Source organism: Delphinapterus leucas, chromosome 1, assembly GCF_059928025.1.
Source record: "Delphinapterus leucas isolate spDelLeu-1000000601 "Yukka" chromosome 1, BTC_Dleu_Yukka2, whole genome shotgun sequence".
NCBI classification, from domain to species: Eukaryota; Metazoa; Chordata; class Mammalia; order Artiodactyla; family Monodontidae; genus Delphinapterus; species Delphinapterus leucas.
Window position 1 is genome coordinate 112,388,893 of NC_143129.1, and position 18,187 is coordinate 112,407,079.

At 32.6% G+C, this 18,187-nt stretch overlaps 1 protein-coding gene across 5 annotated transcripts in view; it reads right to left on the reverse strand.

Annotated features, from left to right (window-relative positions):
- PKN2 (protein kinase N2) overlaps positions 1 to 18,187 on the reverse strand; it is a 169,441-nt gene that overhangs the window by 44,229 nt on the left and 107,025 nt on the right. For all 5 annotated transcript variants that reach the window (XM_089919913.1, XM_089919907.1, XM_089919912.1 and 2 more), the window contains 9 exons: positions 16,597 to 16,727; positions 16,441 to 16,516; positions 16,271 to 16,362; positions 10,449 to 10,625; positions 6,092 to 6,154; positions 4,768 to 4,844; positions 2,590 to 2,732; positions 351 to 458; positions 65 to 145 (listed from right to left, as the gene is read on the reverse strand). In XM_089919913.1, the coding sequence (XP_089776039.1) occupies positions 65 to 145; positions 351 to 458; positions 2,590 to 2,732; positions 4,768 to 4,844; positions 6,092 to 6,154; positions 10,449 to 10,625; positions 16,271 to 16,362; positions 16,441 to 16,516; positions 16,597 to 16,727 (948 nt within the window). The remainder of the gene's footprint in view (positions 1 to 64; positions 146 to 350; positions 459 to 2,589; positions 2,733 to 4,767; positions 4,845 to 6,091; positions 6,155 to 10,448; positions 10,626 to 16,270; positions 16,363 to 16,440; positions 16,517 to 16,596; positions 16,728 to 18,187) is intronic.

The following is an 18,187-nucleotide window of genomic DNA, read 5'->3' on the forward strand; positions in this document are numbered from 1 at the left end:
CCAGTTTAGTCTCCTACTCCTAATTGCTACAGTTTCATAAAAAATTTTAAACTTTCATACTTACTCGGAAAAATGGGTGCTTTTTTACATCCTCTGCATCTTTTTCACCAGCTCCAAGGCGCCGCTCAGGATTTCTTCTTAATAACTAACACAATATAAAGGAAGAAAGTTAATATAAGACCAGGGACTCATTGACAAGGATTCTCGTAACTTGCAAAGCTTTAGATGTTTCTTCTGGTATGTGTTTGTCTAAACCATGCAACATCTATAACTGAAAAACAACTTCTAAAATTCTACTGGGAAATGTTCTTTAAAAAATTTCAGTAGTTTTATAAATCATTAATTCTTACCCTTCTCATTATTGAAATGGCTTCTGTAGATAAGAACCTTGGATACCTTACTTCATCATTTACAATACTGTCAAAAACCTCCTCTTCATCATCACCAGGAAAGGGAGACTAGAAGAAATATCCTTGAGTCAGTCAAAATGAGTTTCAGTACAGTAAAATCTCATCATCTATTCAAAGTTCCGAAGTACAATCAAGAACCAGATAGTGAGGAAAATAAGAAAAAGGAAAAACAAAAAAACAGACCCACCAAAACATCAAACAAATAAGGACTACAAGAAATCACAATAGACACACAATAGATAGGTAACTACTAACCAGAGGATACACCATATCCATATACTTTTATTGAAATCTTCTTGTGGAAAGACAGAAGGAAATGGGTAAGGCAAATACAGTAATACGTGTTACTGCAGAGGGAAGCACAGACTTTGTAGAAATACATCAGACATGGATGTGGTTTGAATTTCACAGTCAACAGCAAATTAATGGTGGCAAAACACAATTAGAGACTGCAGGCATAATGACTGTACTTAGAAGTAACTGCCGGGACATCCCTGGTGGTACAGTGGTTAAGAATCACCTGCCATTGCAGAGGACACAGGTTTGAGCCCGGGTTCGAGCCCCGGTCCGGGAAGATCCCACATGCCATGGAGCAACTAAGCCCATGCGCCACAACTATTCAGCCTATGCTCTAGAGCCCGTGTGTCACAACTACCGAGCCTGCGCCCTAGAGCCCACGCTCCACAGCAAGAGAAGCAACCGCGGTGAGAAGCCCACATACTGCAACGAAGAACAGCCTCCACTCATTGCAACTAGAGAAAGCCTGCATGCAGCAACGAAGACCCAACGCAGCCAAAAATCAATAAGTAAATAAATAAAATAAACCTATTAAAAAAAAAGTTCAAGTATGTCAGAGCTTACAGAAACAACTAGTATGAGTACTTCTGGCACTCACAGAAAGTAAAGACCACTGTGGATTAGGGATAAAATATATCTTTCCATCTTTATGCTTTTCTAAATAGAGGTGAAAAATTCAGATCTGAACCCATGGTCTTAAGAAAAGAAATAAATTTGGGTATATTAAATACCCTATCCTGCAGGCAGCAAACCACAATGGTTTACAGACAGGTTAAAATCCCTGCTCCACCATATGAGAGCTGTGTGACTTTAAGCAAGCTATTAACTTCTTTGTGTCTCTATTTATGCATCTGGAGATAAACATAAGACTACTATTGAGCTCATTAAAGTTTGCTGAAAAATTAAATGAGCTAATACTTATAAAGCACATAGAATAGTGCCTAGCACACAGTAAACGTTTTAATTTGCTATTTCTTTTCTTCCTTTTCCAAGTTTCCACTCCAATTTGACATATCAAAAGGTACTGTCATTGGATGAACTAAATTCATTTATTTACTTGTTTGGTATAAGTGTCACTAAATGACAATCACAGAGCAAAACTTTAGAAATTTCTGACATTCAATAATTTAGTCATTCATCATTCAGCTACTAGTTTTTTCATGCCTAGAATGTTCAAGGTTGGTCATTGGCATTAGGGAAACAGCAGAACAATGAACCAATGCAAGGTAATTTTTCTTGCATCTCAAGATCATCAAACCCATCTAAGTAATTTTCAATTACTTGTCTAAATATTTACTCTTTTTTAATTCCACCCTAATTTATCATTTCCAAAAACTTACAACAAAATAGTCTCTTCTTACTGCTTTATTAATTAGATATAATTCACTGTTTTCTAAGTGGTAACAATTTCTGCATACAACTAAGTTAGGCCCAGAAATTTATTTTAAGTTAATCTAAAGAAAATAGTAGGAAAAAAATGTTAATATTTTCAATTCTACTGTATCGCTTTTGAAGGTAACATTTATTTTTGACTAATATATAGCTGACGTTTCTTTACAGGTACAGAGTACATTCCTTTTATCAGTCTTCTTGCTTTCTATTTCTTATGAAATAATCAGTTATGTGTGATTAAAAATATAACCAGAGCAACACTGAAATATAAGAAACTATTTTTGAAGCATTGGTATACATTCCACAGATAATATAAAACTCTAAAAAAGATGGTGAAGGTAATATAGGATCATAGGCAATTACTAATATATATATAAATATTTATTAAGCTTAAGTTCTACTTATGCAGGAAACATATTAAGTGGTTTTATAAGTGACATGCTTTGTTCTTTCAATCACGTTTCCCTTTTACCTATTTTATACTGCTTACCTCACCAACGAGCATTTCATATATAAGTACGCCAAGGCCCCACCAATCTACAGCCCTTGTATAGGATGTTTCTGTTAATACTTCTGGGGCAAGAAATTCAGGAGTGCCACAAAATGTGCTTGTCCTATCTCCAAACCCCATTCCTGAAAAAGGTAAAATTCAAATATTTGTTAACACAGAAAAAAATCTGGCAAAAAAATTAGAAGATATCCTTAGGAAGCAAAATTAAAGGTGTATATTTGTGCATGGTAATCAAACTCAAAATACATTAAAGACTTTAGCTAACTTGTTTTCTAAATATGTTTCTCAAAATTTAGTAATAAATTAGTCAAATATACATTCTACATATTGAAGAAAATGTCTCATTGTATTCTAAACTGCTAAAAGCACATTATACACATCATCTTATGAAAGCTGACTTGTTAGTTGGGATAGGAGGAGAGGAGCCTCAGGTAACTTATCTGCAGAGGTGACACCTGAGTTGAGTGAAGGATGAGCAGACATTAGTCAGCAAATAGAGCTGAGATGAGTGATAGTGGTGGACAAAGACTGTAAGCAGTTTATTGTTGTTGCAATAGAAAGTACTAGGCAGACAGCTGCAAGAGATCTGGCTGGAGAAGGAGGTAGGCAGATCAGGAAGGGCAATGTATATCACATCTTTGCCACTGAAGGTTTTCAGTAGCGGCGTACCATGGTCAGATTTGTATGTATATGTGCCCCTTTTGCATTTTAGCAATTACATGGCAGACTGATTTGAGGGAGAAAAAGAACAGAGACAGAAAAGTTAAAAGGCTATTAAAGTAGTCTTTTCAAAACAAGATGATGCTTGGCAGAGGTAGAGGGAAGATGAAAAACTTAAGAAATATTAAGGAGGTAGATGTCAGCACAATTTGGTGATTAACGGGATGCAGAAAGTAGTGAAGAGGAGAGAGTCCAGGATAATTCCACATTTTCAAATTGGGAGATTGAGAGGATTGTGGCACCATCAACTTCAAACGAGACGGAGGAAAAGAAACTTGCTTGTGCAGTGTTTGAGGTACCTGCTGACCAAGTAAAACTGTCTAGTAGATAGTTGACTATATATGTCAGGAAAGGAAATAATAGATTTGGAAATCATTAGAATATAGCTGCTAGTTAAAAACTACCTGAGAAAAGCAATGGGCTAAGGCCAGACTCTAGAGGAACAAAAACATTTAAGTCAATAGTGTCCAAAAAAGGAAAAAAAACTTTCATTAGATTCAATAATTAGGAGGTCAGTTGGTAACTGATGGACACAGATTTATAAAGTTCATTCATTAATTCATCCAATTACTTATTAATTAAGCATTCACTGAATACTTAAGCTGTGCCAAGCACTATACTATATACTATGGAAAGAAAGCTGAATAACAAACAGGAAGCTATCAGAGTAGAGGGGGAGACAGACAATGTTTGCTACAGTACAGTGTATTAAGAGTACCTATTTACTATATGTTAGACACTGTGCCACATACTTATCTCTAATTCTCATAATACTCCTAAACAAGAAGGATTATATTTATTTTATAGCTGAGGAATCAGACTCAATGAGGTTAAAAGTAACTTGTCCAAAGACACAGGGCAAATAAGTGGCAGCGCCAGGATTCAAACTTAGGACTGTGTGGTGCCTAAGCCCATGCTCTTTATATTTTCTTATGCTACCTCTTGATTCAAATTTCCCCAGTTTACATATTTATTTACATATGTTTGTGTGTGTACTCACACACGTATAGGTACATAAAAGATTCTTGAGGCATATGCATATATTTTTCCTATTTTAAATGTTAAAAGTTTTAAGAAGCAGGAGAGAAGTTTTTAGGCACGCATAATTTACTCTGCACAATCCCAGCAAAGCAAAAAATTTGGTGCTTAACCAATGCTTTCTTAGAGTAGAGAGAATTATTAATCATAAAAAGAGAATCTTATTTTTATACTATGATTTCTGAAAACCTAACCTTATTCATATTCACAGAATAAATTCTTAATAATATGATAATTAGGTTATATGAACAACCTATAAGTCTCAATAAAGAATAAGTTAAAGTTTAATTTTTAATAAATTAAAAAATACATTTTGCTCTCCATAGACAAATTTGAAAACTTCCAAAGTACAAAGGAATAGTAATCTATTAGAAAAGGCACTTTAAAATACCCAATTACCTTCTTTGCAAAGACCAAAATCAGCAATTTTCACAAAGCCCTCTGTATCTAGCAATAAGTTATCCAATTTCAAATCTCTGTTCAGGATAAAAAAATGCAAAATGAAAAAAAAATCAATAAAATCAGTAGATAATATAATAAAAATATCATTTTAATAGGAGCCGTACTTTCTCTTTACTAAAAATGAATTTTTTCAAGTTATGGTTTGAGATTTAAATACTATATTACAAATGTTCATTTTCTTCCTTTTGGCAAGTTTATTACTTTACAAAAAATAATTTCTGAATATTTTCCCCGTTATGCAGAAAAGGAAGAATGTATCTAAAAGAGAAATGTTTGATCTATTTAAATATATATCTTAAAGCTCAGAAGGAGTTCATGGATATTTAACTCAAGTTTAATTAATTAATTAATTCTTTAATTAATTAATGGCCATGTCAGGCAGCTTGTGGGGATCTCAGTTCCCCTACAAGGGACTGAACCTGGGTCACTGCAGTGAAAGAGCCAAATCCAAAGCACCAGACCATCAGGGAGCTCTTGGACTTGGACTAACTGAAGTTTGCCTACACGCCATCCATAAGAATGAATTATCAAACAAACAGTATAAGTAAGGTATAAGGGAGCAGGTTTAACCTTCTAAGAGAATAATTCAAAATAAAGAGGAAGCTATTAAGTCATATTAAATGATTACAAATTAAGTTGAAAATATTTTATTCTTTAAGTTAAATAGGGCCATTAGGAAACTGTTATCTTGGAAACATTGTTAGAAGTTTGAATAAACTGATGTTTACAGTCTTTTAATTCTTACTGGCCTTCCCATAATTTGTCTGATCTAGAGCAATGTTATTCAAAGTGTTAACCACAGACTAATTGCTGGGCTATGAACTTTTTCTAACTAGTCTGCAATTTGGTAAGGAGTTTGTGCCAGTACATAAATCAGATATGTCACCAAGTACACTGTCTAGTTGACAGCAAGGCTTAATGAAGGAAGCAAGGTGATGTTTTATAATCTGGCACAAGTGGATCAGTTGAATATAAAGTATTCACCAGGATGAATATTGTTGGTAAATTGTGTTATCATAGGTCAACTTATAATTTGACTATTCTAATTAGGTAATGGGCAGAGGACCAGTAACAAAGAAATTTATCATATAATTATTGTGTTAACCATGTCTTTCAAAATTGGAGTTTAACTTTCTTAGTGATCAGTTATCATACAAAAGAGAAAATTAAGAAGCTGGTTAAACAAAATATCCTTCTTAATTATCTTTAATTCTACTTCATATCAAAATAAGCAATTAGAAAATATCAAAACTTTACTTACCTATAAACAATTTTGTGTTCATGTAAATACTGCAACCCAAGAACTACACATGCAGCATAAAATCTGTTTTAAGAATTAAATCAAAAGAAGTTTAATAAATTCCACTACTCATGAATCCCGGTTTGTACTTTTATGCTTCAAAGCAGAACTCTGTAGTTAACTAATTTCACAAGTATTTATTTAGTCCTTACTATGTGCCAGACATATAAGTAAGATATGTGCTAAATATTAGGCGTGAAATTTAAAAATAAGAAAAATGCAGTCTCTAAAATGGAAGCCATTAACTTTGCCTGGTGGAGTCATTGAAGCCGTTGTGGTAGACATTTGATCTGGTTCTTCGAAGAAAGTACAATATGCCATCATTAAAGGCAGGACGGTATGAAAGGTAGAACTTTTGTATGGGAAATATAGGGTATGCTCCTAAGAGGGAAAGGAATAGGCGTGTAAAAGGCATAACCTGTTTGACAACCATAATGAGTTTGTTGTGGCTGAAGTAAAGGATAAGGAAGAAGTAGCAGGAGATGCAGCTGAAAAGAGCCTGAGATCAAGTTGTGAAGGACCTTGAATGTCATATTATGAACACAGGCATACCTTGTTTTACTGTGTTTTTACTTTATTGTGCTTCACAGGCAACTGTGTTTTCTTACAAATTGAAGGTTTGTGGCAACCCTGAATGGAGCAACATTATGGGCTCCATTTTTCCAACAGCATTTGCTCACTTCAGGTCTCTGTGTCACATTTTGGTAATTCTCTCAATATTTCAAGTTTTTCATCATTATTATATTTGTTATGGTGATCTGTGATTTCTGACATCATTATTGCAAGAAGATTACGACTTGCTGAAGGATCAGGTGATTGTTAGCATTTTTTAACAATAAAGTATTTTTTAATTAAGGTATGTATATTGGTTTTTTTTAGACATAATGCTATCGAACACTTAACTGACTACAGTATAGTGTAAATGTAACTTTTATATGCACCAGGAAACCAGAAAATTCACGACTCACTTTATTATGATATTTGTTTTATTATGATGTTTGTTTCAGTATGGAACTGAACCTGCAATATCTATGAGGTATGCCTGTACTGAAAATTCTTCTCTTAGTGATAGCAAATCAAACAATTTTAATCAGGGCAGAATAATCAGATTTATGTTAGAGAACTTTCTTGATAGTAGTATGAAGTGGAGTGGAAGTAGGTAGATATCCAGAGGGAAAAGGAACAGATAAAGCTAAAATAATAGTACAGATGAAAGATCATGAGTACCTCTAATGTAGTGGCAACAAAGAGAATAAGAGATGGATTCAAGAGAAACTTTAAAACGAGCATGATAGGACTTGGTGTCTCATTAGCTATAAAGGATGAGGGAAAGGGAAAAGATGAAGATAACTCTCAAGGTTTCCTTTTTATTGTAATGAATAGGTGGAGAAATACAGAAGTAGCCAAAGTTTTGTGGGGAAAGTGAGTTTGCCTTTAGACATATTGACCTCAAATTGCCTTGGGACAGGTGAAGAGGTCTAGAAATGGATAAACAGGTTTAGATCTTAGAAAAACTTCAACCCAGCTAGAATATTAACTCTTGAGGGATCGGACCATGTTTGTCTTTTTCAGTGTTTAGCCTAAATGCTTAGCAAAATGCTTGATACACAATAGCCTTACTGAATAAGGAGGTAGGTAATAAATAAATGAATGAATTAAAAAATGCAGATCTGTCTTCAGTGTAGAATAGCCTATAAGGAGACACTTAGGAGAATCAGTTCTTAATTTTACAAGTAACACATGGATATTTCCTCTATAAAATACACATAATACCCCTACCCTAAAGCACAATTTTTCATTCATCCATCTCCATTTCACCCTGATGCCACTACTATCCATAAAGGTAACTACTTTTGTTAGTTTGGTGAATGTCCTTCAAATGTTAGAATGCATTTACGTGTACATGTAGATATGTTTTGTGTTTCTTTATTTTTACAAAAATGGAACCATAATTTGGAGATTTTTTAAATGCAACTATTTATAAATATTTGATTATACATTAGATCTTATGTAATTATTTATCATAAGTTTAAAAGATTTAGCTGAAGTCCATTAAAACAAATGTGATTCTAAAATTGCTTAAGGTAGTTTTTTTTAAGCAAACTTATTTTGGTGGCAAAACAATACTGTAACAATCATAAAAATACTCTGATTTCTCTTTTGCTCCATTATTTGTAAACAGATTGTCCTAATGATACTTAATAAATAACTGGGTATACTGGATATCATCAAATCAAACCTTTAAGACAAATATTTTACAGAAGCAGAAAATGAAGCTCTCAGAAAGAGTAACTAATTTATCTAAAGCAACACAGCCAGAACACAGCAAAGCTAGGACTCAAATTAATTTCCATTCCTTCATCTCAAGCAATAAGAATACAATGTTTGCCTAGCATATGTGAGTCACCCTTCTAGGTGTTCCACTAGTACATAGAATACACATAGTCCTTGTTGCTCCCCTTTAGTGAGGGGAGACAGACAATAAAAATGTAAAAAATAAATAAGGTGATTTCAGGTATAAAGTGCTATGGAGAATATAAAATATAAAATAGAATAGAGTGTGGCCTGATTTAGACATTAGTGATACAGTGGTACTTTAATTAAAGTAATGAGGAAAGGCCTCCAAAGAAATGACATTTGAGGTGAGATCTGAATGATTAGAGGGAGGTACTTTAGATATGAAGTATTGCAATAAAGCGTTTTATTCTTGTATTTCACTGGGCTTAATTGTTTCATTGGTACTATATAATTTGTACTCTCAGCAAAAATAAAAAGTTTGTTAAGGCAGAATAGGATTTTATATTTATTAAAGAAAAGGCATAACAAAACAAATTCCCAAGGCAGTTAGCACAAGGCTAGGCGTAGTCTAGATGCCCTGCTTTTAATTTTTAAATATTAATTTTTAAATATGCAGGGAATTAATTATTAGTAGCCTTCTATTATTTTGTGGCTTTTGCCTCCTTTTCTGAAAGCTTCACTACCCATCAGAACTAATGCCCTAGTACTACTATCTGCTGTATTATACTTCTGATGGTTATGAGAATCAAATAAAGGAATGAAAGTAAAAATGTTACACAAATGTCAGCTGTCAGAATACAGACAAGTGATAAAAATTCAATAATAAATTCAATAAAGTTTTACTACTGGTTTATGATTTTTATGATTTGGGTTATGTTTTGGAGGTAGAATTTGGATGTTGCATGTAAGGAAAAAAGAGAATCAAGAATGACTCCTGTGTTTTGGCTTGAACAACTGGTAGATGGTATTGCCATTTAATAAGAGAGAAGCCTAGAAGAGTAACAGGCTGGGGAGTGGTGGGTGAGGTGGGGGAAAATGGGAAATATCAGGCGTTCATTTTGAGATGTTAAACAAGAAATTCTTATTAGCCATATAAAGGGAAGAGTCAAGTTGGCTGCTGAATGTTATTGGAATTGGAAGTTTAGGTAAGAGGTAAGGGCTGGAGATATACATTTGGTAAACACCTGCATATACAGTGTAGCTATTAAGAGCATTTTCCTAGGCTCTGATCCTAGCTCCAACACTTAAGAGCTTTAAAACTGGGATAACAACAGGGGAAGAATATATATAATTATGTTTAATCACAAATGTTTGCTATTATTTATTCTTTTGCATCTGAGTAAGTAAAACCTTCATATAATAACAAATTCAAAAACTACAAAAAGGGTTTTAGTGATAAATTAAAATATTTAACACAGTACCTGACATCCTATAAGCATTCAGTGAAATATATATTTTAAACAGTATACCCAGTTATTTATTAAGTATCATATCTGGATTCCATGCCTTTCATTGGAGGTGATACGCATACCAATTTCTTTTATATTCTTCAGAGGTATTGTAAGCACATGCAAGCAAACACTTAAGACATACTCTTTTAAATTACCCTTTAAAATGCAAATACAAATATTTCATACAAATATATAATACAAACTCTTCTACATTTTCTTTTTTCACTTAACAGTGTACTTTGAGTATAGTTAATATTTAAAGCCATGGTCCTAGATGGCATTCCCTAGGGAGAAAATATACTGGAAAAAAAGAAATTTTACTAAAATAAACCTAAATTGTATATCTAAATTATCAATTGTGATTTAGGGTAATCCATGAAATTTTCAACATGAACAACAGAGAAAAATAGATACATTTATTTATGGCAAAAAGGTAAGTAAGGAGTTCTATTATTTCTTCATCTATTTTCCATATGAGGGAAAAAAATAAATCTAAAATTCAGAGAGCTTTTTTCCTTCCCAGAAAGAAATCAGTCATGAAGAAACTCAGAGAAATGCTAAATACTCACACAGCTCTTGGTTCAGAAAAGACATCAGTATGAATGTGCATCATTAGGTCCCCACCGGCAGCATATTCCATTACAAAGCAAACATGCTCTTTGGTTTGGAAACATGCAAAAAGGTTCACCAAAAAGGGATGCCTTACACTATTCACAGTTTCAAAAATTCTTTTTTCACACATCAGGCTGTAAGAGAAAACATTTTAAAATCACTGGTACTTTTTTTTAAAGTTCTAGTTGGAAATAACATTCTTTAAAAATTAGTAAACTCTAAAATGAGCAAAGTTCTTAATCATTATAACTTTAAAACCATAAAATGTGTCCTAGTTTTGCTACAAATGCTTTGAAAAATTTGGGCTACTTGATATATATAACTTTAATAGAAATATATTAATGAAAACTAAATATGATTAGCATGACATAAGTTCACATTGATAGTATCAGAGTAGCACACATATGGCTAGTGGTAATAGTTAATAAAAAAGGCTTAATTAGGAGTGAATTGTGAAAAATTTTCAGGAATTGGTCAAAGGATTTAGCAACCTAAAGCATAATTTTAAAATACAAATTTTCTGCTCAAGGCAATTTCAAGGACAGTATATATTTATAATTCACAAGCTATGGTATCCAAATATTCTATCATATAATATATGAAGCTGAGAGGTAAAGATACACTGCATAAAATTTTAATTTAGAAGGCTAACTGGAAAATAAAGAGGTTACATGGAGAATTCTATAACATACTTCAAGGAAGCTCCTGGAGAATGATACAATTTATCTATAAAATCTATAGCTATCTCAGGTTTCCCTGTAAGAACTCTTACAAGCTGCTTAAAAGAGCAGTGGTCAAACTTACTGACTCTGAAACAATTTTGCCTAAATAGCAAAAAATACCACTCTTCTTCCCCCTGAAAATATTTAGTAAGTCAACCTGACTTAAAACTCAAAGCAGACATGTACACACTGCTATATTTAAAATGGATAACCAACAAGGACCTACTGTATAGCACAAGCAACTCTGTTCAGTACTATGTAAAAACGTAAATGGGAAAACAATATGAGAAAGAATAGATACATGTGTATGTATAACTGGGGAAAAACAAAAAAAAAGAAAACAAAATCTAAACAACAACAAAAAAAAACACCTCAAAGCAGAAGAAAACCAGGTCAAATATTATTCAAATACAACTTGGAATTAACACTTTAAACACCTGATCAAAATAAATATACCTACAGATGTATTTTGTTACCAATTAAATTACATTTATGTTTCTAATACAAAATAGGCATTTTTGTTTGTTTCTGAGACTGGAATCAAAAATTGACATTAATGTTTGTTGAAAAGCATTAATAATGCTTTCATTTTTAAAATTAAAGAACTCCTTAGATGTGTGTGTGTGTGTGTGTGTGTGTGTGTGTGTGTATTTGGTTATTGATTTCAAAATACCAAACCAAAATTCTAACGTTAGAAGGAGGTAGACCCATACTCCTTTCTTTTGGATCTCTTCAGAGTTAATTTTAAAAAGTTTAACTTAAAGATTAAAGCATTTGTTGGGGTATCCAGATTATACTGCTATGAACATTTAAGAGTATACCTGTTGTGTAGAAGGAACATGGAATTTTTATTGCTCTGTTAATACAGTTGTATTCCGAATTATGAACTAAAACACCTGTTCAGTTTTAAATACTGACAGTAAATGCAGCTATTATGAAATAGTGTTTAAACTCCATTTAATATGGTCACATTCTAGATGAACTCTTACCCTCTTATTTCACACAATCTGTTTACAACTTTACATATACTCAAAACAGAAAGCCCCACTGTAATTGTTTCTAAAGCGTTGGGCTTATGTCTACATACATTTACAAGGTTTCTAAATGTTACTACAAATTAAGTCACTATTAGAAATAAATTCACAGAAGATTAGAAAGAACAGTTAACAGCTTTGACTTTATCACCATTTAAATTTATTGGAAAACAATGTCTAATTGGGCAAGATCTGTAAGACAGATTCTAAAACAATTGATTTACTATGTCAATCTAAATTTTGGCTAATGAGGATAAAATATTCAGGTGAAATAAGACAAACTGGCAAGATGTTTTGGGCTCAACTAGATGGCAAACGTGGCCTCTTCACTGTGTATGGTTTATGGGTGAATTACTAATCCACTATGGGTGAATTACTAATTCTCACCTGGATAAGTATAAGGTTAGACCTGTGCTGAACATGTAAATGGTCTAAAGGATTAACCAGAATTCCTCTTAAAATGGTTTTAATGCCATTCATAGAATTGTTTGATGAGGACTGACAATATTGATGAGGGCTGGATAGATGTCTTAGGACTATTAGGTAAAGGAGGAAGGATCTTTATAGACCCCAACAGGAACAATAATTTTAATTTTAAGCATTATACAGCACACCAGAAAGCTGCTCCGTAAGTCTCTAACTTTTCCCAATCTAATCTAAATTGTATATTCTCCTTAAAAGTCCATGAAACAATCCAACCTTATTCAAAACTTCAAACTTCATTCTGTCCAGAACATTTTCCTCTATCTTGTCATTTCTCTCCTCTCCATGTTCCCAAATATCTTCCATCTGCCAAGGATCAGCACAAATCCAATCTTCTTTACAAGGCCTTACCTAAATCCACCAGCACACCTTCATTTGATGTTCCCCCTGTTATGAGCTGCGATTATCTATATTGTTCAGCTAAAACTCAAACATATCTAATCTGTTTTATTTATATAACTAATGTATTTATGTTTTATCTCCCTGAGTGACTAGTTCCATTCTAACATTTTTTGGTGTACTTCCTTCCGTACATTATTAGACATGATAGAAACTTAAAAACTATATAAACAGTTATTTTGGTCAGTGGAAAATTACAACATTAATAAGGCTAATCTTAGGATTAAATCATATATACGTATATATGATATATATAGAAAATCTGGCTAGCTGTGTTTTTGTTCTGCAACTACAAAAATATACTTCCAAGTCTATTCTGTTGTTTTGAAATGTGAACTGGTAAGACAAGGAAGCTGAGTGAGGCATAACAGTAACACACATTTAACATTCCTACTCAGGAGTGGGGGAAGATGGCACTCAGAAAGAAGTTCTACTAATGGTAGGTGGAAAACGTGATCTTTGTACATGAATTACATTACTTTGAAGTTAGTGCATAATTTGTGTTCCTTAAAAAAGATGTAGATTTGTGGTTACCAGAGATGGGGTGAGGGGAGGGGAAATTGGATGAAGGCAGTCAAAAGGTACAAACTTCTAGTTATAAGATAAATAAGTACTAGAGATATAATGTACAATATGATGAAGTTAACATTGCTGTATGTTATATATGAAAGTTGTTAAAAGAGTAAATCTTAAGAGTTCTCATCACAAGGAAAATATTTTTTTTCTATTTCTTTAATTTTGTATCTCTATGATGTTCACTTATTTTGACAATCATTTCATGATGTATGTAAGTCAAATCATTATGCTATACACCTTAAACTTATACAGTACTGCATGTCAATTATATCTCAATAAAACTAGAAGAAAAAAAACCAAACCAAATAACAACAAAAAACAAGTTGATTTGGAATTTTCTATAAGTAAAATAATAAAATTCACACTAGAAAGAGAAAATTTAGAAAGGAAAACTGTCGTTAAGAAACATCAAGTATTTCAGAAACATCTATAGGAAAAAAACTCCCACTGATATGCAATAACATTGAATTCTATGGATCTATTAAAAGGATGAGATAGAAAGTGGATATAAAAGATTTCTGCTTAGTTGTTTACTATTCAGACTTGCAAGTTATATAACTATGCTGGTCTGTTTTCTTATTTTCTAAATTAATTTTTTTTCTTGTCTTCCTGTAATTGCTCTTTTTTCTGCTGCCTTCCTCAAAGTCCTCTAAGAGTGAGTTTTATTTCTCACTCTGAATTTTACATTTCTCTGTTTTTCTGGTTCTACTGGAGATTATTTTACTTCCATGTTACTGAATACATGGATTTATAACTGAAGTTAGATAAAGATTACTCATCAACTTTTCACTAAGGCTGGATTAAATTTAAGTAGGGGTAATGTCCCAGGTTCTGGCTAAAGCTTCATCCTCTAATCCAGACATACTTCTTTAAAAGTAATATTAATATTATTCTATCTATATTTAATTAGGAAGTTTTTTCCTACAGAGACGTGGCTCAAAGCAGTAACAATGTAGCAGAAAGTTATATAAACCACCAAGTAATTACCACTTTCCCATTATTAACTGGGTAGTACCAGTCTCCTATTATTTTAGGATATAAACGAATTTACCATATATGAATCTGGAATAAAGCAAACATTCTTCCAGAAAAGAAAAACATTTGACCTTATTATTATTGTAATTAAAACAAACTGACAGTGTAATTAAAGGTTTGCTTTAACTATTTATGTAACAGAAATATACAGTTGTTAGCATATACTCTAGTGTTCAGAATATTTCAAAAATATTATGCAAAATCTCTCTAAGTAGTTTTAGATCAGGGAGGAGTTTATTTTGATATAATTGGGAAGTATGAGAAATGGATAAAAAACAAATAGGCAAATCCAAAAGGAAAAGATTTTTTTATATAAAGGAAACCTGCATCTTTTAAGATCTATCCTAATTCTAAGAACTTCCCATATCATGGAAAAAATATTAAAAATAGCAATTTGATATATCTATATGGCACTTAATATAATTCGGTAAGGCAAGTATTACCAAAAAATATATTTTAAAAATATGTGGGTTAACTGAGGCTCAAAGATGTTCAGTGAATTGCCCTGGGATCAAATCATTAATTAAGAAGGAACAATCAGAACTAGAGAAGTCTTCTCACTGATAATCACAGGCTGTTCTCATTATACAGGGCTGTCTTCTATTAATATCAACTGGTGCTTCCTGAACTGGTGGTTTAAGAAAAATACTGCTCCTTCTAAATATCAAATGAAAGCCTCATTCTGTAATAAATATGCCACTTTATTATACAATAATTTCCATGTTGAACCACTCCATTAATTTGAGATAGTCTTTTTAAAGTATATTCTCTAACCTAATTACAATATTATCCCCAAAGTCCTTACGTTTTAATAATTGTAGAGGCAGAGGTATCCGTATCAATGTACACCCAGAAATGTAAGATGCTGTGGTCAAAAAATACCATTTTCAGAAACATAGAGCAAAAAATAGATGTAGGTGCATTTTCAAAAGCAGAATATATTAACCATTCAGTTAACTGAAGATTATTTGTAAATGACATCTTATCACTTCTGTAGTATGAACAGGAAATAGCCTCACCCAACCACAGATGTATAACAGTTCCTATTCCATATAAACAGTTTAACATTTCCAAGTATAAAAGCTTATTAGAATTAGTTTAAACATTTCATCATCTTTCCTTGGTATTCACTCAGCAGTAAAATGTCTTAAGTAGGGGAAGAGGGAGTTAGATAGAAAGAAAAACATTTAATTAATGCCTACCTTATGCAGTAATTTATTTAGTTTCTTTACTTATTACAGTTGACCCTTTAACAACATGGGGGTTAATCCGTGCATAATTTATAGTCGGTCCTCTGTATCTGCAGTTCCTCCACATCTGTGGATTCACCAACCATAGACCATGTAATATTGTAGCATTTACTTTTGAAAAATATCCATGTTTAAGTGGATCCATGCAGTTGAAACCCATGTTATTCAACGGTCAAGTGTATTAGGAAAATAGAAAGTTTTGTTGTTGCAATACATACAGATTTTTCACGATAAGCTACATTTTCAGAAAAATAAAGAATTTCATTTTTAAAAAACTAACCTGTCTACTTCATCTCGAGCCACAATGTCTCCTTTCTTTAAGGCTTTTATAGCAAACATTTCATTAGTGTGTTTATATTCAGCCAAAAGCACCTGAAATGAGATTAAAATAATTATTTCCCATGTGAGTTATTACTGTTGTAGGCATTCCAAGAAAATTTAAAAGATTACCTTTCCAAAATGTCCTCTACCCAAGACAGCACAACACCGGAAGTCTTGTAGATTAAACTGAAACATTTGTTGAGATCTGAAAACAGTAATGTCAATCAAAAATAAGGCAAAAGTATGGGACTAAACATGTAGCAAAGCTGTGTACATATTCTTTACCTTCTGTCCTCAAGTTCATGAATATCACTATATTCTAGGCCTGATTGAGGAATATCAGGCTCATATTCAGATTGAGATTTTGGAAGTAGTCTATTTCTGTCATTCTCAGTATCAAAAACTGTTTCTGAAACCTGTAAAATATTAAACACTCATTAAATCATAGAAACATTCAGAAAACAACTTATTAGGTAAGGATAGTTAAAGAAAAAAATGTTAAAAGTTGATATAAATATGAGTGAGAAAATAAAATTCAGATATTGGATATTCATTTTTATAGTTATTAATTATATATTACTCTTATCTAAAAAAGGTAAAAAAATGAATACATTGGATAAAACAAAAACACTAATTTGAAAAGATACACGAGCCCCAATGTTCACAGAAGCACTGTTTACAATAGCCAGTTACACAGAAGCAACCCAAGTGGCCATCAACAGACGATTGGTTTAAGAAGATGTGGTACATACAGATGGCCAACAGGCACATGAAAAGATGCTCATCATCACTAATTATTAGAGAAATGCAAATCAAAACAACAATGGGGTACCACGTCACACCAGTCAAAATGGCCATCATTAAAAAGTCTACAAATCATAAATGCTGGAGAGATGTAGAGAAAAGGGAACCCTCTTACACTATTGATGGGAGTGTATTTAAATTGGTATAGCCATTATAGAAAACAGTATGGAGGTTCCTCAAAAACTAAAAATAGAGTTGCCATATGATCCAGCAACTCCACTCCTGGGCATATACCCAGATGAATTCTAATTCAAAAAGATACATGCACCCTTATGTTCATAGCAGCACTATTTACAATAGCCAAGACATGGAAACAACCTAAATGTCCACCAACAGATGAATGGATAAAGAAGATGTGAGATATATATATATATATATATATATATATATATAGCACACACATACATACAATGGAATTACTCAGCCATTAAAAAGAAATAATGTCATTTGCACCAACATGGATGGACCTAGAGATTATCATGCTAAGCAAAGTAAGTCAGAAAGAGAAAGACAAATACCATATATCACTTACATGTGGAATCAAAAATAAAACACAAATGAACGTATCTATGAAACAAAAACAGACTCACAAATATAGAGAACAGACTTGTGGTTGCTAAGGGGGAGGGGGTTTGGGGGAGGGAAGGATTGGGAGTGTGGGATTAGCAGGTGCAAACTATTATACATAGGATGGGTAAACAACAAGGTCCTACAACATAGCACAAGGAACTATATTCAATATCCTGTGATAAACCATAATGCAAAGGAATATGAAAAAGAATATATATATGTATAACTGAGTGACTTTGTTATACAGCAGAAATTAAACACAACACTGTAAATCAGCTATACTTCAATAAAATTTTTAAAAAATGTGTGTGTGTGTATACACACACACACACACACACACACTGGAATATTACTCCCCCCAAAAAAAGAATGAAATAATGCCCTCTACAGCAACATGGATGGACGTAGAAAATATTATGCTTAGTGAAATAAGTCAGACAGAGAAATAAATAGTATATGATATCACTCATATGTAGAATCTAAAAAATAATACAAATGAATG